The sequence below is a fragment of the Phycodurus eques genome, chromosome 3 (genome assembly GCF_024500275.1).
Source record: "Phycodurus eques isolate BA_2022a chromosome 3, UOR_Pequ_1.1, whole genome shotgun sequence".
NCBI classification, from domain to species: domain Eukaryota; kingdom Metazoa; phylum Chordata; class Actinopteri; order Syngnathiformes; family Syngnathidae; genus Phycodurus; species Phycodurus eques.
In genome coordinates, this window is record NC_084527.1 from 30,503,202 (window position 1) to 30,526,690 (window position 23,489).

General features: G+C 40.6%; 2 protein-coding genes across 9 annotated transcripts in view; one reads left to right on the forward strand and one right to left on the reverse strand.

Annotated features, from left to right (window-relative positions):
* Window positions 1-12,218, forward strand: part of LOC133400424 (tenascin-like) — a 133,004-nt gene extending 120,786 nt beyond the window's left edge. For 2 of the 3 annotated variants that reach the window (XM_061673078.1, XM_061673077.1), the window contains exons 11-21: window positions 5,108-5,230; window positions 6,055-6,198; window positions 6,438-6,557; window positions 6,820-6,963; window positions 7,117-7,247; window positions 7,391-7,523; window positions 8,011-8,162; window positions 8,658-8,754; window positions 9,082-9,243; window positions 9,412-9,575; window positions 10,588-12,218. In XM_061673078.1, the coding sequence (XP_061529062.1) occupies window positions 5,108-5,230; window positions 6,055-6,198; window positions 6,438-6,557; window positions 6,820-6,963; window positions 7,117-7,247; window positions 7,391-7,523; window positions 8,011-8,162; window positions 8,658-8,754; window positions 9,082-9,243; window positions 9,412-9,575; window positions 10,588-10,698 (1,481 nt within the window). In that variant the 3' untranslated portion in view covers window positions 10,699-12,218. Of the gene's footprint in view, window positions 1-3,810; window positions 4,084-5,107; window positions 5,231-6,054; window positions 6,199-6,437; window positions 6,558-6,819; window positions 6,964-7,116; window positions 7,248-7,390; window positions 7,524-8,010; window positions 8,163-8,657; window positions 8,755-9,081; window positions 9,244-9,411; window positions 9,576-10,587 lie in introns of all 3 variants that reach the window. The other variant, XM_061673079.1, reaches the window with a different exon arrangement.
* Window positions 12,219-14,090: 1,872 nt separating this feature from the next.
* LOC133400426 (TNF receptor-associated factor 2-like) overlaps window positions 14,091-23,489 on the reverse strand; it is a 34,878-nt gene continuing 25,479 nt past the window's right edge. For 5 of the 6 annotated variants that reach the window (XM_061673088.1, XM_061673087.1, XM_061673091.1 and 2 more), the window contains 3 exons: window positions 22,708-22,885; window positions 22,464-22,612; window positions 14,091-16,644 (listed from right to left, as the gene is read on the reverse strand). In XM_061673088.1, coding sequence (XP_061529072.1) covers window positions 16,426-16,644; window positions 22,464-22,612; window positions 22,708-22,885 — 546 coding nt within the window. In that variant the 3' untranslated portion in view covers window positions 14,091-16,425. The remainder of the gene's footprint in view (window positions 16,645-22,463; window positions 22,613-22,707; window positions 22,886-23,489) is intronic. The other variant, XM_061673090.1, reaches the window with a different exon arrangement.

A 23,489-nucleotide genomic window follows, 5' to 3' on the forward strand; every position in this document is an offset into this window, starting at 1 on the left:
TTGAGACGGACCCCTGAGACCCTCACCCTGGTGTTTTAATTAGCTGCAGCATTAGGCTTTATTCGAAGTTGTTCTTAGCCTTAATATACCTTTTTATTTCCCCACTGCTTTAAAGAGCTCTTTTCGGTGCATGTGTCCTTGTGTGCTACCGGAAGTTTATCTGTCTAATTAGCTGGTGTGTATTCACCAGCAGCTGTAGACTTTTAACTTCCGATCGGCTGCTAATAATCACTGCTCATCGAGCAGCTCTTCATCAACTCATACACTCATTTGTTAGCACGATATGCACAAAACCCTGTAAGTATCCCACCCCGTCCGCCTCCCCCGCACCCCTTCTACATGATACGCACAAAAGTATTACAACACCTAATGAACTTAGGGCCTGGTTTACTCAGTATTTGCACATACTCATTCCATCAATCTTGTAATGGCGGAAGTAGTTTCAGCCTGAATCAATGTATATGAAATTTCAACTTGCCATCGTCAAAAAATATCTTTGTCTATGGATTAATTAGTCTTTACCGATTCCGTTTTAAACCATAGTAAAGAAAACGTCTGTTAAGTCAGGTGAATCAGATCACAAAAGTCAAAATTCAAACTCAGCCCTAGGAATGTCGTGAAATTAAAAGTGCGTGACCGAAAGGCTGCGTTGGAAGGGATGTGGGGGCATTGCAACTTGCAACGACGTACTACGCCTGTCAGAGCGTCGCTTCAGTCGAGAGGCAAGAGGCGCCTTATTGTTCGCAGCCTGGCCTCTGTCCCAGCAAACGCAGACCCACAGGCTGGGATTGGCTGCTGTGGACCTCCGCTTCACGAAGCCAGTGTCCTGGCTCCTCAAAGAGAGGCTCGGCTGAATTACTGCATATTGTAACAGTATCACTCTTTAGTGGTGTTCTAGTGTTTATGTCAAGTCGAAAGTCATGGTTGGAAGAGCATCGCACGGAGAGGGAATAACGATTCTGACTCCTGTTACAACATATCCCTCCGCCAAACATTCCATTAGTCCCAAAAATGAAAGAATAAAATACATCCACTACATATCACTTTATATAAATATAAATCATCTTACATACTCCCCTCTAAGTGGAGGAAAATAAACTAAGTAGGAGTCCCATGATTATTTTATTTATTGTTACTTGGCTGTTTCTAACCCTGTGTAGCCTTTAAGAGTTTCCCTTTCTGACTTGACTTGAATTTTTGGACTCATGCAAATAAATCACTGTTACTAGGCAGTATCCAATTTCTAATGTTATAAATACCATATCACAATAAATACTGTTTAACTATTGAACAAGCAATTTTTCAATTGTTATTGTGAGCATAGCATGATTATTGCTGCAGTAATAATAGCGTTTTGGGTGTACTCTATACAAATGTAAACATCGTATGGACGGGAGCTAGAAGTGCACGTTAATATATGATTTGAAGATGTCGTATTCACAAATGCTGGTGGGAAAACACATAGAAACTACTAAAGCCTATTAAGAAGGATTCGGACAGCAAGACAAAAAAGAGGTTTTTCAGTTCCTCTGTTTTCTTTGCCCCACCTGTACCATGAACCCTTCTGCAATACCGTGACTCTTACTGTATTACCATGAGCTTTTCCACGATATCGCCATGATTATCGTACCGTGAGATTAATACCAGGATAAAACCAAACCGTGAGATATAGATATCGTTACATCCCTACTCAGCACACTATTTTGCAAACAAATGAATAATATCGCTGATATATTGGATTGGATATTGGCGTTGATGCACGCGCTGTAGTTCAGGTTTCTATTTTGTGCAATGTACTTGTTGTACAAATGCCTTCTCTTGCATACTATTTTTGCATTTCCTGGACACACTATTTCTGCTGAAATGATGCAAATTCCTCCATTTTTATTATATTAATATACTTTTAACCTTAGAGGTATACTACAGGCAATTCTTTTTCGGTTTCGGACAGCGTCCTGTATATAATTTACTCTCTAGACAATTATCCCACTATTTCTTCGTTCAAAGTTGGTTATTCTCCACTATAACGCGGTCCAGCCAGACCTATGTGACAAGTGTAATGTATCACCCAATCACCTATTTTAGTATTTTGCGACGACACATCACGACAGCTTTGCAATTAGCATGGCTTCTTCGTCTTTCTCCTGTTAATTACTACTCGTCCTCCCTTCATGATAGTAATTCTTGTCAGATGTGTAGCTGTGTACCTTATTTGCTGCCACGGTGGGGATGATTAGTGGCTTAAAATGCCTTGGCATTGGACACAAAGCGAACTGTTGCCTCCGTATATAGCCATGTTAGCTAGCCAGCCGTAGCTTACGGGTAGCTAGGGTGGTACAAAATAGCGTGTAACAACATTCCCCGGTACAAACAGCGGAAGCAGGACGTTTGGGTGACTGTTCAATGTGGACGCACTAGGGTTTTTTTTTTTGGTGTGGTTTATTTCATCTAATTCATTGAGGAAATGTGTACTGCCCAGCATCTGAGGCACCTTGGTGGCCCAACACACCGACATACTGGCCTCATATATCCGAAACAATCAGTGTTACAGGTGTAAGGAGATAGCATTCAGTGATTTCCGTAACAAAATAAATACGATCTGTACCACAACTCTGAGTAATGCAATTGTGGAGCTTTTAAATCATCTAAGGGCTGTTTTGAAGCCAGTCACAAGAATGAGTAATGCCATATCACTTCACAAAACTCCTTTGAACTCTGCATTTCCTTGCATCTGGGTCATTTGCTTTCAGTGCCCTGTGACAATTGGTGCTGGCCTCTCCTACAGCAGGTGTGCTGTCCCAAGTTTTAAAGTCAATGTTACGCAGGATGGACAGATAGATCCAACTCACAATATAAAAAAGAATAAAATCAAACAAAACATGTTTTTTAATTCAATTGCTGGCTTCTCCAAACCTACGGGCATGATAGTTTTCTTTTCTCTTGGTTTGTCTTCCACTAACACTTCCAATTCCTTCACTTCAACCTTCATTTTGCTTTCAAACTGTCAGATAAACCAATTAAATATAAATTTGGGGAAAACAACTGCAAAAAATTCTAAATATAACATACATAAATAAAAAACGGCCAAAGATCGCTGGGATAGGCTCCATCCCGCCCGTGACCCTAGTGAGGATAAGCGGTACGGAAGATGAATGAATGAATAAATAAAAAAAGTTTCGCTGATGACCATTTGGTCCTTGGACAAAGGTTTTCACTACACAGTTCGTGCTTATTAAATATTAGCCTGGCAGGTGTCATATAATGAATTTGCGTAGCAATAATATTTTTGTTGTGTGATCTGACTTAGTCACTGATGGTGTAGTGGTACACTCACCTGACTTTGGTGCCGTCAGCCATCACTGAGTGGGTTCAGTTCCCAATCAGTGATGGTGTGAATGTGAGTGCGAATGGTTGTCCGTGTCTCCATGTGCCCTGCGACTGACCGGCGACCGGTTCAGGGTGTAGTCTGCCTTTCGCCCGAAGTCAGCTGGGAAAGGCTCCACCCCCCGTGACCCTGAACAGGATAAGTGGCATTGGAAATGGATGGATCTATGGATGGATGGATGGATGGATGGATGATCTGACTTAATGCAATAGAATGAAGGCCTTTTATCTGAAAGTAATTTGTTTCATCTGTGTGCTGCTGGACTTTGCAGAGAGAATATTTCCACCAACAAAATTCAGGCTTCATGATGCTGATCTTCTGTATCATCAATACTTGGTCCATTATTTTTATCACCATGTTGCTCTAATGTGAAAGCATTCTTGAGTTCCACAGAATGGCAAAACTGACTTTCCCTTGTCACTCAGAGATTGAACCACAGGTGCAGGCTCTCCGACTGTCTGACATCACTCCTGAGAGCTTTAGATTGGTCTGGATGGCAGAAGATGATGCCTTCGACACCTTTGTCATAATGGTGAGCCAGGCTGAGAACGCAGACCCACCACAAGAGCTGGTGCTGGGCGGCGAGGAAAGAAGCACAGAAGTGACAGACCTCAGCGAGGACACAGAGTACAAAATTGAAATCTTTGGACTAATTATGGGAAGACGCTCCAAGTCTGTAATCCAGGGGGTGAGAACAGGTACAGCTTAAAAGGATGGTAATAAGAAATGAAACCTCGGGAAGGGATTTTTTTATCTTTGTCTTGTCGACGTGGTCAGTGTTTTTGTCCAATTACAGTATGTACTGTATGTTCTCACAAGCATGGAAAGGTGCAGGTTAATACCTATGTTTTATTTATTTGTTTACTAACCAGACAATGAACAGTATGTGTCCAAGCCACTTGATGCAGCAATATAAACTAAAAGATCTGAATAAGTTTCCTTTAAGAAACAGATTTGGAACAAACATTTTTATGACATAGTTGTGTTCGCGTGGCCTTGTGTCAGTGGCTTGATGTCTACCAGTAATCCTGAGTGGTTGAAGCGAACTGCAGCAGTTATTAAAAAATGAGAGATTGCAAACTGGGTCCAAAGTTTCATCCTAAAACTATCAGACATGTCAGTTGGATACCACTCAGGACATTTACTAAGCTTTCCTGCAATCCTACTGTGATACCATCTGTGTCTGATTGTCCTACCAGTGATGTCTTTGATTCTTGTTTTAATGGGAAGGAGGTGGGGCGACTATCGCTGTCATATAGAACTGGTGTGTCCCTTTTCTTCCCCGGGGGTAAGGCTTTACTCTTGGGTTGCGTGGCGGATGTTTTGTCTCTTGATGAAATGGGGGCAAGTTAATCTCCTCAGGTCTGTCACGCAAGATACTGTTACTACTGGTTGTTACTGGGAAGTGCTCTCTGTCAGCGATGGCTTTCCGCTGGTCTCTTTTGTCTGTCTACATCACTTCACAATCACATTTCCCCTTCTTGTCTTTATGTCTCTATGTCTTTCAGTAAAGGGCTGTGACCAAGCTACAGTCTTCTATTCTGCTTTAACAAATGTGTTCTAATGCTAAAATGCTCGATTTCATGCATAATTAGATGCCCATTGACCCTCTTACTCTGTGTTCCCCTTTCCTAGTAGTCACCAATCTGAGCACGCAGAGACCATATTGACTCACGACCTTCTGTTTTGTTCGTTTTGTGTCCCATGTATCATTTCCACCAGATCTGGGGCCACCCAAAGGCATACGCTTCTCTGATGTCACTGACTCATCTGCTACTGTCCACTGGGCAGTTCCAAGAACCCGGGTGGACAGCTACAAGGTCACATATGTGCCAGCTCATGGAGGTCAGTCTCATATTTGAACAACAGGAAGACAACTTGATGATGTCTGTCAAGAAAACCAAGCCAAAGAGTAAATCTGAATCATTTTGACCTCTGGCACTTGAACTGCGAAATATTAAAATATGATTCAAAGGGGACAATAGGACATATTATGCTAACTTGACTTGTTGTCAGTACACTGACAGTTGGGTATTGGGTACCAAGTAAAAGCTTTAGTTAGCCGCCTATTTCGTCTGTGAGCGAGCCGTTCCGCACGTCCACATAGTAACTACCCCTGCACCGAGTTTCTCAAAAGAACCCCTTTGATGCGGCGGGAGAAGCACTATCATGTCAAATCCAAAAGATAAATAGCTGCGGCATTAGAACACGCCCTTTACTAACAGTGTTACCAGCATCAGCTTCTGATAATACAGTAATGTAGAGGAGAAAATGTAGGCAGCTCAATGGTTGTCGGACTCGCTATCTAGCGGGATGAGGGCTGACAGATTTGCCCCTAAAATGAGACAATTTCACCATGGCAAGAATATCCTGTAAAAACATTTCATATTCTTGACCCTATGGGTATTTTGATGAAAGCATCCTACAGACAATGTAATGTAATGTTTTAAATCGTGAGGGGGAAATCCATATTATGTCTCCTTTAAAGTGTTGAGGCCAATATATTTTTTGTGTGTGTGTGTGTGTGTGTGTGTGTGTGTGCGCGCGTGTGCTCATTATTTGGATTAACGTTATGGTGTGATGGACATTTTTGTATGGCGACACTTCATATACAGTATTGGTAATATTCCTCGAATGACTTGTTCGGAATGAATTGTTTGGACACTCAGGAAATGCTAAGACTCTGACAGTGGATGGATCAAACTCGCAGACTGTGCTACCCAACCTGATACCTGGTGTCACCTACGAGGTTACTGTCATTGCACTCAAGGCTCAACGAGAGAGTGAGCCTGTGTCAGACAGTGTCACTACTGGTAAGATTTGTGCGGCTTGAGCAAATACACACACATGCTGTTTTTGCTACACGGTTGCAACAAACTTCAATTGGTACACCTGCGCAATCAAATGAGATGCAAGATCAAATTTTGATCATCCAATATTGCGCAATCGGATGCCATTACACTTTGCAGGCATTCCTAATAGTGACTGGTGAGACTTGATTCGACGTCCCTCAGACTTTCCCACCAACTACTGATGTTTGTTTGTGTTACAGCTTTAGATAAACCCCGTGGTCTGACTGCAGTCAATATCACAGACACTGAAGTGCTACTTCTCTGGCAGCCTGCCATTGCTACAGTCGATGGTTACGTTATTACCTACAGTGCAGACTCAGGTAAGAATTTACATGTGTTGTTTGAAAGCTAGAACAACTTCCTAGTACCAACAATGGACATCCCCATTGCCTATTTGCTCTATTTGCAGAGACACTGATAGCGGTACATTAGTTTGAGCTTTATTGTCTGTTGTTGTTTTTGGTTTTTTTTGCCTGTACTGCTTTTAGATGTCTCAGGCACCTTTAAAAAAAAAAAAAAAATCAAGACAGTACTACTCTCAGTCTGCGTGATTTTAATTCGTGACATTTTGTGTCCCCCCAGTGGCTCCAGTGATGGAACGCGTGTCTGGAAATGTGGTGGAGTTTGCGATGACCACCCTGGTGCCAGCAACACGATATACCGTAAAGGTCTATGCCATTCGGGATCTGGCCAAGAGTGCAGTCACTACAACAGAATTTATCACTGGTGGGCTTTTATTTCTTTATATATATATACCAATTAAAAAAAGATATTGCATTGCAGATTGAATTAACTAAAATGTTGCTACAATGACAAATTGGGATGCATTAGACGAGAACTTTTAAATTCCTAGCAGCTAACAACATCTTCTTTGTTCAGATGTGGACGCCCCTCAGGACCTGGCAGCCAGCAACATCCAGACAGAGTCAGGCATGCTGACCTGGAGGCCGCCACGTGCTGACATTACTGGCTACATCCTCAGTTTTGAGTCTGCTGATGGCATCATCCGGGTAAGTAGACACTGCACTTCACTTCACACAATCTGACCTTTAAAAGATAAACACTGCCAATAAGATCACATTTGTTGTGTAATGTCTCACTTTAATTATGGGAAATGTACTCAGTAACACAACATATTTTCACTTCATCTCAGGAGGTGGTTCTCAGTCCCACTGCAGTTTCCTACAACATGGTTCAGCTCAGCGCCTCAACAGAATATTCTGTTAGGCTGCAAGCCATCGCTGGTCCCAAGAGAAGCAGAGTCATCAGCACTGTCTTTACGACCAGTAAGTAGATCACCCAATGCCCACTGTATTAAAAAAAGAATAATTATTAGATACAAGTGGGTGGGCAGACTTTGCTGTCAGCTCAGGGAATGAGCAAAATAGGGCACTTTTTTTTTCTGTCTGGCCAAAAGGGTAGGTGCTGCAGCAAAGGGCTGATGCTTGAGCACCACTTGGAGTCTATCTGTGCATGTGCCTGCCTATATTTATACAGTACATTCTTGCATTGAGACCTCCTGACCTTGGTATTTGGTGGTTCTTCAATTTGGCTAGCACTGATGCTCTACAGCACTCTTGTTTTACTTGGCTATTTCAATAATGATCTCATATAATGCTAAAGCTGTTTAAAATCCCTTAATAGCATGGTATTATGACACATATTATTACTTTTATCATTATTCTTACAATGACTTGATTGGTTGTTAACTTAACTGACATCATTCGGGGGCCAGAACTTCATTAGTGTGTGTGTGTGTGTATCCATGTCTAGCTGGTGTGCTCTACAAATACCCCAAGGACTGTTCCCAAGCCCTTCTAAATGGTGACACTACATCTGGCCTGTACACTATCTATCTGGGTGGAGATGAGAGCCAGCCCCTTCAAGTCTCCTGCGACATGACCACTGATGGAGGTGGCTGGATTGTGAGTCCCTGATATATTTGACATATGTTGGACAGAGACTCTATGTAAATGTAGTCATTTTAAAATCCTTTAGAGGTCACTCAATTAAATATTTGGAAATTCAAAATGTTCAATCCTTTTAAAAAAAGACGGCATTAGTAGTGTGGCTTTTATTTTACTTCCGTGACTTTCTCAAAATTGTCTATCACTTTTTAATAATAACTATATAACAGTGTCATATACTTTTCTTCTTAAAATTGAAATTAACTTTATCATTACCATTCCACATCATAGTTTTCTACTGCCTTATAGCGAGGCTTGTGACATCCATTTAGACTGATATCGTCACATTTAAGTTTTTATACATATTTCTATTCTTTATTTATACATAATCATGTTTTATTTAATGAAACCTCTGGATATACTGCAGTACAACCCTATGACAGTGTTGGTGAGCTATCATACCACAGAAATCCTGCAAAATCAAAACTTTGTCTATCTTTTTTTCCATTCCAGATTTTCCTTAAACGCCAAAGTGGTAGACTGGAGTTTTTCCGTAACTGGAAGAATTACACAGCTGGCTTCGGTGACATGAATGATGAATTCTGGCTGGGTAATTTCTAGTCAACAATACACAAAGACTGTTTTCATACTTCTTTCCCTTTACTACCACCAAGTCTACTGAAGTAAAAAATATAGTGTATTTCATTCATGTTCATGTTTAATATTGAATAAAAAAGCACTAGGTTAAAATTATGTTTGATGACATTTAATGAAGTCAGAGATTTCCATCAAATTAGCCAACCAACTAGCTTTGTTTTGGTCTCAAGCATAGACCTACGGTGGATAAAAATACACTACAGAGTGGATGTCAAACTTTTAAAATGTGTGTTTCACTGTCCTTCAATGCCCAATTAAAATAATTTGATTTGCTCCTCAGGGCTGTCCAACCTGCATAAGATCACAGCAGGAGGTCAGTATGAGCTGCGAGTGGACCTCAGGGACAAAGGAGAAACAGCTTACGCTCATTACGACAAGTTCTCTGTCTCCGAACCAAGGACCCGCTACAAAGTCCATGTTGGGGGATACAGTGGAACAGCAGGTAAAGATGTATAAAAGGATAAGGCTCGCTCGCCAAATTCACCATGGTCCTCAATATTAATAAAGCCAATCAAAGTACTTTAATTTTTTGTACTTTCTTAACATCTCTTGTGTAATGTACACAAAAATGTAAAACAACCACAGTTGACCCTGTTATCTGTCTTTGAAGGTGATTCAATGACCTACCACCATGGTCGTCCATTCTCCACGTTTGACCATGACAACGACATTGCCGTTACCAACTGTGCTCTGTCATACAAGGGCGCTTTCTGGTATAAAAACTGCCACCGTGTCAACCTCATGGGAAGATATGGCGATAACAGTCACAGCAAGGTACACTTGATTTACTAACTTCTTTACAGGGGGAAAGGGGCACACTCACAACATTAAACACTTTCATCAGCAGCTTCTTTTCCCAGCTACAACAGGGATTCTCTAAGCGTGGGACAAGTACCACTTGTGGTATGTGGGTGCCCTCTAGTGGTATGCAAAGGAATCACTGAATGACATGTTCAATCTGTGCATGTCACAGTGACTTCAACATTTGTTTAATTAAGTTTAATTTAATAATTCAATTGTCAATTCCCTCTCAGTTGGGTTTAATTTTTAAGTAAAATACAGTTTCAATTAATCATTTAGAACTTTGTTTTCAAGCATTTATTTAGATACAATTTTAATTACAGTTTTTTAATTTCCTATTTAAACACAGTGTTTATGTTAACTGTGTTAATGTGGATAATGTTACAGTGACTTACAATAATATTACATATACCGCTGCCTTAAGCCTAGTATGCTACTGTATTTTAATGTGGGTTATGATGGTGGCACTTGGAGTATTTTTCGAGGTGGTACTTGGTATAAAGAGAGGTTTTGAGAACCACTCCACTAGATGGTTGATCTTCTCCAACGTAGTTGGTAGACCTACACCACAAAATTCCACAGCGATCGCTATGGAAAACGGGCAAATTTGCCCACTGTGTGTGGTACATGAAGTAAGAGCAGGGTGTGTACTGTGTGTGTTTACTTTCTTTCCCCAGTCTTCAAGTGAAATTATATATATTAGTGATTCTCAAATTGTGGTACAAATACCACTGGTGGTACGTGGGCTAGGGTACATGAAAGAACCCCTGAATTAAATACAAATAAAACATACATTTAAAACATGAACTACAAAAGTATTCCAAGACACCGCTTAATCGACAAATTCATGAAGCAGGGTTTGGGCTCAGTATTCTCAGCAAAATATTATATTGCTATCATCTGGTTCACTTTATCTAATGTGTTCCACTAAAATGTGGTGAGATACATATCTATTTCTAAATGGATTGCACTTGTTTATCTTCAGGGCGTCAACTGGTTCCACTGGAAGGGCCACGAGCACTCCATTGAGTTCGCAGAGATGAAAGTTAGGCCATCTAACTTCAGAAACCTGGAGGGACGGAGGAAACGCTCATAAACGCATCGCCTACGACAACAACAACAGCAACATTGCTACTATTCTTTTTGGACTCCCCACAAAACATCTCAACCCAGACCGAAACCTCTACCCGCCCTGCAACAACCAAAGCCACTGCCAAGGCCCTTGCTGCTTCCATGTAGATCAACACACCCTACTGTTCTCTTACGGGCTCCCTATACCCCCTGCTGCCTGTGCCAAAATTTATATGCATGATGCAAACTGGACTTAAGTGAAACCTGAACCAATTCTGAGTCACACACCAAAGAGAACAGAACTATACTATACTATAGAATTATACCAGACCTGATTATCTAAATCTCTTGTGTTTGCAGCATTTTTCACAAGGCATGTGTGCAGCTTGGGCATCTTATTATGTACAGTAATTAATTGACCCATCTCACAAGCTAAGCCATGTTAAGTTGGTGGATTTCACAGTTGTTAATAACGGACGTATATGGCGAGCAAAGCACAACAATGATTAAAATTTGGAAAAGAGATAGCACAAGTCAAATTAAAGACACACCCCTAAGTTACCCTCCCCCACACCTCCAGCACCACCCCAAACCATCATACATTTCCATTTGTTGGTCTTTGTGTGACTAAACGTCATCTCTGTGCCACTTTATCCTCCCCTGGTTTCCTCACACCCCTCTACATGAGCTAATTAAGGAGGGCTGGATATCAATATGAAAAGGGAAAAACAAAAAGGGTGTAATGCTTTCCACTCATTTTGGGAACCCCCAATTCAACAGCCAATGTATTGTGCTTTAAAGGAGACATATTGTGGATTTTTCAGAATTTTAAACCACTCCCAGGTGCCTTGAAAAAAGGTCCCCGATATTACCGTAATTTCTTGTGTATAATACGCACCCCTAAAATTGACCTCAAAATTCTGGAAAACACTTCTACCCATGTATAATGCATTTTTACAATGCATGTTTTTGCTTCTACCCATATGAGCAAAACATGAGGTATCTGTATTTTGTTCATTTTTCCAAATAATTATTCTGAAATTAAGCACTTTATTTGAACACATAATACTTTCTTTTTATTTACTTGCTCTTGTTTTGAAATTCACAGCCCTACTTTTATTTAGTGAATGCGAAAACACACAGTTGTGCTCATATGTTTGATGACCCAGGCAGAATTTGTAAGATGGGTACAATTCTTTAAATAAAATATGAAGGGCCAGGCGAAACACATTTTGTCTTATTTTAATGGGATTCAAATTAAACTGTCAAGCTTTTCAGAAAAGCATTATCATCAAACAAAACATAACCATAAAGAAATTAATGATGGTTGTTGTTCAGTCATCAGTCGTATTTTAAAAAACAATATTTCACAAATTCTGCCAGGGTATGTAAACTTACGAGCACAACTGTACATATTATGCAGTCATACGTAGCCCTGTCATATTGGAATGAAAGTGTAGGCTACACCTTTCTCATAACCTCTAGGTGGCGGTGGCATATTGAAATGAACGTGTACCGCCTTTTCATAACCTCTAGATGTATAATGCGCACTATTGATTTTTGATTTTTTTTTTTGTGGGGGGGGGGGGGGGGGGGAAATGTGCATTATACACGAGAAATTACAGTACTTAGGTCAAAATACAATAAATACAGCCAGCAACTTAATATCCACTTAGAATGCTCTACTTCAAATAGTTGGGATTTTTTGGAGGGGGAGAGTAGACGGCGGGTGGTTCGGTCGAATGCAAATGAGCCATTTGCCATCAACCACCTGTTCTATGGGGCCTATGGGCTGTCTTTACCATGACAACTTGGAGCAAAGCTCGAGTGTTGTGTTTACAGAAGCAGCTACTTGTTCTCAAACAGCTGGGAGTCTGAAGACAAAGGCGAGCAGAAAAAGAGTAGCGATAGCAGAGAAAGAAACATTTTCACTAGTCGAGACAGCACTTAAATACCAAGCCACAAAATTACACTTTTCAATTATTGCCGCGGATCTGTGTATTTGGTGGTTGCAGCAGATCTATCGACATGGTGTTGCTTTGAAATTGCAGCTCTTTGCCCCGCCTAGCTTTCAAGTTAAGGGCGGAGAAATTTGTGGCGGTTTAGCCTATTAAGTCACACAGCTCGGTCGAAGTGAGACCAAATTCAAAACGGCTCGCTCAGACACATTTTCAGAAACAGGCAGCTCAAAAGATTGACTTGATTGTTTAATTTCACACTTGATAGATGGGCAGGCACTCTATGACTCAACTTTTTGTATGAAAACAATTACGTTTTTCCATAATATGTCCCCTTTAAAACATTGAAACACTCATTTATATTATGTGATTGATGAAACCAAGGCAGGACCTATTATTGAGTTGTTGTTTTTTTCATAGTTGGAAAAATGCAAATACAATAGAATATACTGGATGTTGAAAAAGAGGATTTGTTGTGTTGTGACACAAATGATATTGATGCTCGAAACGTAAAAACCTAGTAAGCTCATTAAGTATGCTGTTTAAATTTTTTGGATGAGCCAGCTAGAGAACTAGTAAATGTTTTCAAGTCCCCCGTTCCCACCCCATTGCAGGATACTAAATGTTTTCAAGTCCCCCGTTCCCACCCCATTGCAGGATACTAAACCACTGACCATCAAAAGAATGCCTGTGTAAATTTATTTTGATCTTACTGATTTATTTGTTTATACCTGGTTGAACAACAGGTGTTTCTCTGTAAACTGTATCACAATAAAACTTTTGTTTTAAAGGATGTTTTCCGACAATGAACTCTTTAGTACAGAAATTTGTCACAAACAAAAATGGCAGGGCAATGAAATACTTGGAAGAAATCTAGAAGCATAGATGCAAACCCTAAAAAGCAGACATGACACACTATTATTTGAAACTCAATATATGTCTAAACTGGCCAGTTTAGCATTTCGTTGAACCTGGGAAATCAGTCAGTTCAGCAACATTGGTTGACACATTATAATTGATAGAAAAAGAAATCCATTCCAGAAGAGGACAGGTATCGAAAAACTATTAATGTTGCTGTGTGTTATACCTGTGTACAACAGTTACCATTAAACCTGAAAACAAGAAAGCGCATAACTTTGACAACAAATGATGAATTCATAAGAGAATGTGGAGAGTGGAGTATTTGAGATTAGAAGATGTGTTGACTATTATTTCATGCACCTCAAAAACACTTTTAAAAGTACAAAAATTGGCGAAAGTTTTTCTCACCCATTGATGACAGATGTGGTGAGTTGCTTTGTATTAAGACACACGACTCAGCTAACTCACTCATGTGTACTGTATATTCTATTTTCCTTGTTTTGTTATTATGGTTGTCTTAAGATATTCGCGGTTGGGCTCGGTCCTTATCCCTAGCGAATAGTCCCAGTGGACCCCGGCCATATATACACGCAGTATCTGTCAGAAATGTAATTTTGTATTTATTTACATTCATTTCAAGTTTCTAATTAATAAAACAATGTTTGTCAGTGAGAATTCAGCAAATCAAAGGGTAAAACAATGACAAATAATTGAAAAACAAATACACAAAAACAAGTTTAAAAGTGGTTTGTTATAAAAACACATTCAGAATTCAGTGAGTTCATGGAACATAAAAAAATATACAGGCACTTTTTATGCAAATAGTAGATTATTAGTCATAAAGCCGCCAGAAATACTACCATAACATATTTTTTCTGTCACTTTGAACTGCTCTCCTTCCTCAGGCCTATCAGTTCTACAGTTGCCAGCCTCCACATTTGTGTGTGAAGCAGAAGCAAAAGTACACACATTTGGAAGTGTAACCAAGAAAGTGTTTTCGGAAAATGTTCTTACTTGCAAAGCAATGTTACAGATTCACTAGTTAGATATAAATATAGACCCCATATGGTTAATTATGACAAGAATTAGGGTTAGACTGAAAAAGGTCTGGTTCATGTTACATCACAACTACAACCACAAACAAAACAAATGGGTAAAACATATGTGCATGTAACAATGTAAATTGTGATTATTTTTGACACACAAATTCTGAATTTTTAGGTGATTGCTCCTCAGTAAAACGTCAGATTCATTCAACCACCCAACCAGCTGTCCATTTTCTATACTGCATATTCTCATCAGGGTCACGGTTGAGTTGGAATCTATCCCCAGCTGAGTTAAGGCAAGCGGTGGGGGGTACAGGTTGCCAGCCAATCGCAGTATGTATTTTACTAATTAAAAAAAAAAAAGTGATCATGAATGTCTAATATTTAAAACAGGATCACCCTATGACGAAGTGATGAAGAACAATGTTGAATTAATGGCAAAATAACTTTATACCTGATAGCTATTCAGACACCAATAATGCAGCAAGCAGTCTTTAAAATGACAAGAACATAAAACTCCTTATAATACCGCAGTGTACACACTGATCAAAATAATGCGCAGGAAGGTACAAGATAAATTGAACTGGGTCCAAATTGATTTTTGGTGGGGATGTATTGTGTTTTGGCCACAGAATACATATGACTGCAGATATATGTGTACATTTGAATAAGTGAACACATAGATATTTTTAAGATTATTAATGGCAGTCAAAAATGCTCATACAATCACCACAGACAGTAATGGGCTTTCCGTGATGATTCATTCATCTTTGACCGCTGATCCCGTTCAGGATCGTGTGAGCCTATCCTAGCTGATAAGTTTTTGTTTAATGTAAAATAATTAGTTATTAAAAATGGTAAAGAAAAAGTACACCAACTTTTTGGATAATGTCCTTTTATATGTACATACCGACGATTTATGATGGCACAGATAAAGTACTGTTAATCAATCATTGAGTTCCTCCTCCTTATTAAGGGTCTATCATATTGAAACACTGAAATAGTATTTTAGTGCATGTAAAAGACAATAATAGGCATAACCGGAAGTCCCATTTGACCTTAATATCTACAGTATGTACATTTTGAATACACAAGAATCTCAGACTATGACAATGTTAGTTAGTACATTAGTTACACAACTATATTAGTAAAACGGTCATTGTTAAACTGAAGTACTAAAATGGTGAAATATGGCCATAGGTACTGTCAAAAAGATTTAATCTGGTGGTATTTGGCAATTCATCTTGACTACTATTGTTACAAAACCCAAGAATAAAAAAGGACACGCTCATACATTCCGATATACACAACTGCACAACAATCATGACTAAAATACTGCACGAAGAATTCATGGAATTCATTGACCACAGACTGTTGATCACTGCACTCAAGTGTTCAAAAAGCTAAGTGATATCGTCATACTGCTTTCAAATACAAATTAAAGCAAGTAAATGCAGCTATAATACAGTTCTTTTGAGAACGTTAGGGCACAAATGAACAGCACAAATTTGTTGCTACCTGTGTTATCTTCCCATTGATGTCAAAAGTCCCATTGATGTCAAAATGAGCTACACTGAATCTTGGTCTCATATTTCCTGAATCTTACTAACACTATGAGCTTCAACTCTGTTACAAGAAGCAGGCGCAATGTCATCTCACTGTATCCGTACTAGCTAATCTATGTTGGTCAATTAAAAAAAACACCTGTCACCAGTTACATAGCGTTACACAGCAATTTCTTTTGGTGATGAATAAATATTTTTGTCCATGTTTAGAAAATGGTGTCTTATATTGGTACACTATGAGAAACAGTGACAGTTAGTTTCCAACTCTTGCATATTGCAAATGACAAATAAATAAATAAATAAATGAATGCCTGATTAAAACCTAGAGCCCAGTGAGGTCTACAATGGCCTTGATGAAGATGGTGTCATCGCGAATGTAAGAGTTTTTAGAGTCCAACTTGGAGAGCGGACAGAAGAGCGGGCAGCCACTGGCAATGTTCATATCGCTGACGGGCCTCTGGAAGGAAGAGGACGAGATGTCGGGCCGGAACGCATCGATGATGTGCTCCCTGTTGTTCTGGTCCAGCAGCATTAGGGTGACCTGGGTACAGGTGAGGCAATCTTCCTTAAAATTACTGTTCCAATATGCAGTAAAAGGCCAGTTATTCTACAGTTCTACTTGACAGTATATTGTACAATATAAACATTAAATTATGATAAAAGCTCACAAATCTCGTATACTGGGTCACTGGTAAGTCTGCATACTGCCGGATAAAACAATTAATGAGGAAATCATGATATATTAACAAAACCTCGCAGTGCAGTTCTACTTTACTAAACATAACCACAAAAGTGTCAATAAAACTGAACAAAATGATCCAAGTACAAGCTCAACATTTTATACAGTTCTTGTATTGGATCTCTGTTAGACTGTGTAAGTGGAAATGTTTTGAGTTGTCAGTGCAGAAGAACATTTGTAAGATGAAAAAGGTTTTAGAGTGTTTGACCTCATGTGAAAGGGACCTTTAACCTGTGGAAGATCATCAAATCATTTCAGATCCCCTCACAATAACAGTTCGAAAGCCAAAAGTCTGAATGGCTGTAAAAGGTGGATAATGGTTTGGACAAAATCAAATGTAATTTTTTAACGTGTGTTACTGTATAAACATTATTGCATTCTTTTTCATTTGGTAAATTATTTCTTAGAAGTATGAGAGGAGGCGGGACGGTTCAAATCCGGCCTCGCCTGTGTGGGGTTTGCATATGCTTTCCGAAGCCCATGGGTGTCGCTGGTCGCAAGACGCTCGGAGCAGATGTGTGCCGCCCATTTCCCTTCCAACGGAGCTTTGTCCATAAGCTACCCCGGCACACGAAAGGATAGCTCGGGGCGCTGGCAGAGTGCTTTGCCGTGGGGGAAGGTCCGATGTATCCTCGCCACCTCGTGGTGAGAGGTGGGGCTTCCTGGTTGAGCCAGTCTTCGGCAAGGTGGTCGTGCGAGCGAGAGCCCGCTCCAAAGGGGGGGCTCCGGCCTTTATGCCCAGGTTTATTCACTTTATTTACCGATCGATGAGCACACAGCTAGCACCTATTCAACATGAAACTACATTCTTCTTCTTGTCCTTTTCTTTCCCCTTTTTGACCTAATATTTTACATAGTGCCCCGAGTGTTCCAACCGAGATACCACTGTTGGATAAAATTGGGTTCCTCTTTTATTTGCATTACCATAAATGCATTACCATAAATGTAAATATAACAAGTTAAACAATTACCGTTAACTAAGCTAGTAAGTACGTAGCAAATTCATAGAAATGTGACAGCAAAATACCTGGTAATCTATCATTTGACTGCTTCATTTTAATCAGCTGTGCGTGCTTCTTTCTGTTGACGTGATCGACCAAGCGCATTCTCCCTCCATATCCATACTTTACATCCTGATGACACAGGATACAGTATGCCTCCCCAGGTTCTTTAATCTTTCAAATATTTTCATGAAGGTATTAATTTCTGACTTTTAATTCCAGCCAGCGCCAATTCCACGGATTCTTGATCCTGTTATCCTTATCAAGCTTCTTTACAATGTCGGTCTCGCCATACTCCCTTTGTACTATGTCCCTAAGTGCGTGAGAAAATAGTCGAACAGTTTAAGGACAAAGTTCCTCAACGTACAATTGCAAGGAATTTATGGATTTCATCATCTAAGGGCCATAATATCATCAAAAAGTTCAGAGAATCTGGAGAAATCACTGCATGTAAGTGGCAAGGCCGAAAACCAACATTGAATGCGCGTGACCTTCGATCCCTCAGGCACCACTGCATAAAAAATCGACATCAATGTGTACAGGACATCACCACATGGGCTCAGGAACACTTCAGAAAACCAATGTCAGTAAATACAGTTCGGCGCTACATCTGTAAGTGCAACTTAAAACTCTACTATGCAAAGCAAAAGCCATTTATCAACAACACCCAGAAAAGCCGCCGGTTTCTCTGGGCCCGAGCTCATCTAAGATGGACTGCTGCAAAGTGGAAAAGCGTTCTGTGGTCCGACGAGTCCACATTTCAAATTGTTTTTGGAAATTGACATCGTGTCCTCAGGGCCAAAGAGGAAAAGAACCAGCCGGACTGTTATGGACGCAAAGTTCAAATGCCAGCATCTGTGATGGTATGGGGCTGTTAGTGCCAATTGCATGGATAATTTACTCATCTGTGAAGGCACCATTAATGCTGAAAGGTACATACAGGTTTTGGAGAAACATATGCTGCCATCCAAGCAACGTCTTTTTTATGGACACCACTGCTTATTTCAGCAAGACAATGCCAAACCACATTCTGCACGTGTTACAACAGCAAGGCTTCGTAATAAAAGAGTGAGGGTACGAGACTGGCCTGCCTGCAGTCCAGACCTGTCTCCCATCAAAAATGTGTGGCGCATTATGAAGCGTAAACTACGACAACGGAGACCCCGGACTGTTGAACAGCTTAAGCTGTACATCAAGCAAGAATGGGAAATAATTCCATCTACAAAGCTTCAACAATTAGTGTCCTCAGTTCTCAAACATTTATTGAATGTTGTTAAAAGAAAAGTTGATGTAACACAGTGGTAAACATGACCGTGTCCCAGCTTTTTTGGAACGTGTTGCAGCCATAAAATTCTAAGTTAATGATTATTTGCTAAAAACAATAAAGTTTATCAGTTTGAACATTAAGTATATTGTCTTTGTAGTGTATTTAATCAAATATAGGTTGAACATGATTTGAAAATAATTGTATTCTGTTTTTATTTATGTTAAACACAGCGTCCCAACTTCATTGGAATTGGAGTTGTAAAAGGCGGATGATTTGCACCTTCCCTGCCATCATACGGTCTTTAATGCTGTAAACGGTCACGATTACAGACCGTCAATGTCGACAGAGTACTACCTTAACCCCCCCAAAACATTTTTGGGCAAATTTACACGATTTCCATAGATTATTTCTCTGTGCTGCGATTGGCTGGCAACCAGTTCAGGGTGTACCCCGCCTCCTGCCCGATGATAGCTGGGATAGGCTGCAGCAATCCCGCGACCCTTGTGAGGATAAGCGGCTAGAAAATGGATGGATGGATTTCTCTATGAGGAAAATTTGTGGAATTCTGCGGCTCTGCGGACTTTTCACAGTCTTGAATAATGACATTTTGAAAATACTACAAGGAAATGTTACAAATTAGTATGTCAGGTTATGAAAGTCAGAGACGCCGGATGGTGGACCACAATTTTCTTGAAGCCTTCCGGAAGTCTTTCTTCATGGCCTCACCAAACTCCTCCCACACTCAAGTTTTTGTTTCAGCGAGCACCAAAGCCGCATTCCGCTTGGCCAGCTGGTACCCATCAGCTGCCTCAGGAGTCCCACAGGCCAAAAAGGCCCGATAGGACTCCTTTAGTTGGATGGAACAACTTGCACAATCGGTGGCTGTCCAAATACTTTTTCCCCCCCACTGTAAATCCCATGTCCACGATTAATAGAAGACTACTAAACAGCATCCCTCTGTATTTCATACTGTCATGCAGGATATAACAAGGCCAATAAGTTCACGTTTTCGTCATTAACATGTTTTAAACGGTTGTCAACTAATGTTTTTAGTTGTAATTTAATTTATTGCATATTTTGAAAGCAAGCGGCACAGTGGCCGACTGGTTAGCACATCTGCCTCACAGTTCTGAGGACCAGGGTTCAAATCCCGGCCCCGCCTGTGTGGAGCTTGCATGTTCTCCCCGTGCCTGCGTGGGTTTTCTCCGGGCACTCCGGTTTCCTCCCACATCCCCAAAACATGCATAGTTGATTGAAAACTCTAAATTGCCCTTAGATGTGAATGTCTGCGCGAATGTTGTTTGTTTCCTGTGCCCTGCGATTGGCTGGCGACTGATTTAGGGCGTACCCCACCTCTCGCCTGAAGATAGCTGGGAGAGGCTCCAGCACGCCCGCGGCGCTTGTGAGGATAAAGCGGTACAGAAAATGGATGGGTGGATGAATGGATTTTGAAAGCACCTACTCTTACTTAAATTCTAGTTGCGTCCCTTGTATTCAGTCAAACAACCTTATGCATGTTTTAATTATTTTTCTAGTCAATTCTTTTTTTCATCTTTTTGATGATTGCTTCATTTTAACCAAACATGGAACACATTTAATAATGTACCAAATAGTCTATATTTTGTTTAAAAATAAAATAGATTGTATACTCAATGAAAAAAAAGTGTTTTATTTCCCTAAATTTTTCAAAATAATACATTTTAGAGCTGTCATTGCAATGCGGTCAGCCCAAGGTTATCATACTGTCACAATCTGATACCGGTCGATGCCTATAGTCACCCCAACGTCCCTTCTGGCCATCGGTCCACTGTTACCACCCCCCCCCCCCCCCCCCCCCCCCCCCCCCCCCCGCCCCGTCTATGGAACTCACGACCACTGGCCCTCCGAAAGACAGACTAATTAACCCTCTTCTAATCCACACTCAAGACACAGCTATTCCGGACTGCGTATTCACCTTAACATTTCCCTTATCATTTGCCACTTTAAGTAATGTTTTATATTCTGTTATGTTTTATTGTATTGTTTGACTTCTTTTACCTGTTTGTATGGTGACCTAGAGTGCCCTGAAAACCCGTTAATAATAAAATTATTATTATCGCACGCATTTTCAATGGGAGACAGGTCTGGACTGCAGGCAGGCCAGTCCAGTACCCGCACTCTTTTACTTTGAAGCCACGCTGTTGTCACACGTGCAGAATGTGGTTTGGCATTGTCTTGCTGAAATAAGCAGGGGCGTCCATGAAGAAGACGTTGCTTTGATGGCAGCATATGTTTCTCCAAAACCTGTGTGTACCTTTCAGCATTAATGGTCCCCTCACAGATGTGTAAGTTACCCATGCCATTGGCACTAACACAGCCCCATACCATCACAGATGCTGGCTTTTGAACTTTATGTCCATAACAGTCCAGATTGTTCTTTTCCTCTTTGGCCCGGAAGACACGACGTCCGCAACTTCCAAAAGCAATATGAAATGTGGACTCGTCGGACCACAGAACACTTTTCCACTTTGCATCAGTCCATCTTAGATGAGCTCGGGCCCAGAGAAGCCGGCTGCATTTCTGGGTGTTGTTGATAAATGCCTTTTGCTTTGCATAGTAGAGTTTCAAGTTGCACTCACGGATGTAGAGCCGAACTGTATTTACTGACATTGGTTTTCTGAAGTGTTGCTGAGCCCATGTGGTGATATCCTTTGCACATTGATGTCAGTTTTTGATGCAGTGCCGCCTGAGGGATCGAAGGTCACAGGTATTCAATGCTGGTTTTCGGCCTTGCCGCTTACATGCAGTGATTTCTCCAGATTCTCTGAACCTTTTGATGATATTACGGACCATAGATGATGAAATACCTAAATTCCTTGCAATTGTACATTGAGGAACATTGTCCGTAAACTGTTCGACTATTTTCTCACGCACTTGTTCACGAAGAGGTGAACCTCACCCCATCTTTGATTGTGAATGACTGAGCAATTTAGGGGAGCTCATTTTAATCCCAATCATGGCACCCACCTGTTCCCAATTAGCCTGTTCACCTGTGGGATGTTCAAAACAGGTGTTTGATGAGCATTCCTCAAATTTCTCACTCTTTTTTGCCACCTGTCCCAGCTTTTTTGGAACATGTTGCAGCCATAAAATTCTAAGTTAATGATTATTTGCTAAAAACAATAAAGTTTATCAGTTTGAATATTAAATATCTTGTCTTTGTAGTGTAATAAATTAAATATAGGTTGAACATGTTTTGCAAATTATTGTATTCTGTTTTTATTTATGTTTAACACAACGTACCAACTTCATTGGAATTGGGGTTGTATAAACGTGTCATGATATTATATTTTCATCTTGTCGATGAGCATTACCTTCTGATTAAAAGGCCACTTAAGTAGGGCGTCGCTGTGTCCTCTCATCACCACAAAGAACAGAGATAAGTGGGTGCCCCTTCCTGTCCCGTCTCCATTTAGGTAGATTCGCAAGCACATTTTGTAGCCATATTTACTCGTGTAAAAGGCTAGAAAACATGAGAATGTATGTTATTGTAATGCAAGAAAGAGCAGACTCATCATTGTCTGTCTAACCATCAAAATTTCGTCATCAGATAATTACCAGGAGAGAACATAGCAGGAGCTCGGCCAGCGACGGCATCCTGCCTCTTCTTTGTAAAATCGGAGATCTTCCACACAAAGATCCCATCATAAGTGGCTGCTGACATCTCCCTCATCTTGCCCTCCATCTCAACGATGGACAAGTCCCGCAGACTCACTGTTCTCTCCAGCTGACGAACCTTTAACACACACATATAAGCTGTCAAAAGAAAATACAATTTAGTGGCAAAAACTGATTAACTGTTCTCCTGTCTTTTGCTTTTTAGGAGAAAAAGTATATATGGGTTAAATCTCAGCTCTGCTCTGCCTGTGTTGTTTGCATGTTCTCCTTGTGCCTGCATAGCTTTTCCCTGGGTACTTCAGCTTTCTCCCATATGCAAAACACATACATTTTAGGTGAAGACTTTAAATTACCCATAGCTGTTAATGTGGGTGCGAATGGCCGTTTGTCTATATGTGCACTGTGATTGCCTGACGACCAGTCCAAGGTAAATCTAGCCTTTCACCCAGTCGGCTCGGAAAGGCTTCTTTATACTCACGCGGGCGGCGACCGCACTGACGGCTATCCCGCGCGCAGTTTGCCTTTATACTAGAGCGCAACCCACTCGTGCAGTTTTGAAAATGTACTGCAGTTCACCTCCAAGTCGGGGGTGTCGTTACGGCTGGTATTGGCTAGGACACCAGAGGGTGGAGTTTCCTCTGCATTTTTTGGCCATTTCCGTTTTTACTTTCCTTTCCGTAACAAGGCACAAAGCAACAACAATGGCAACCGTGGAACAGTGT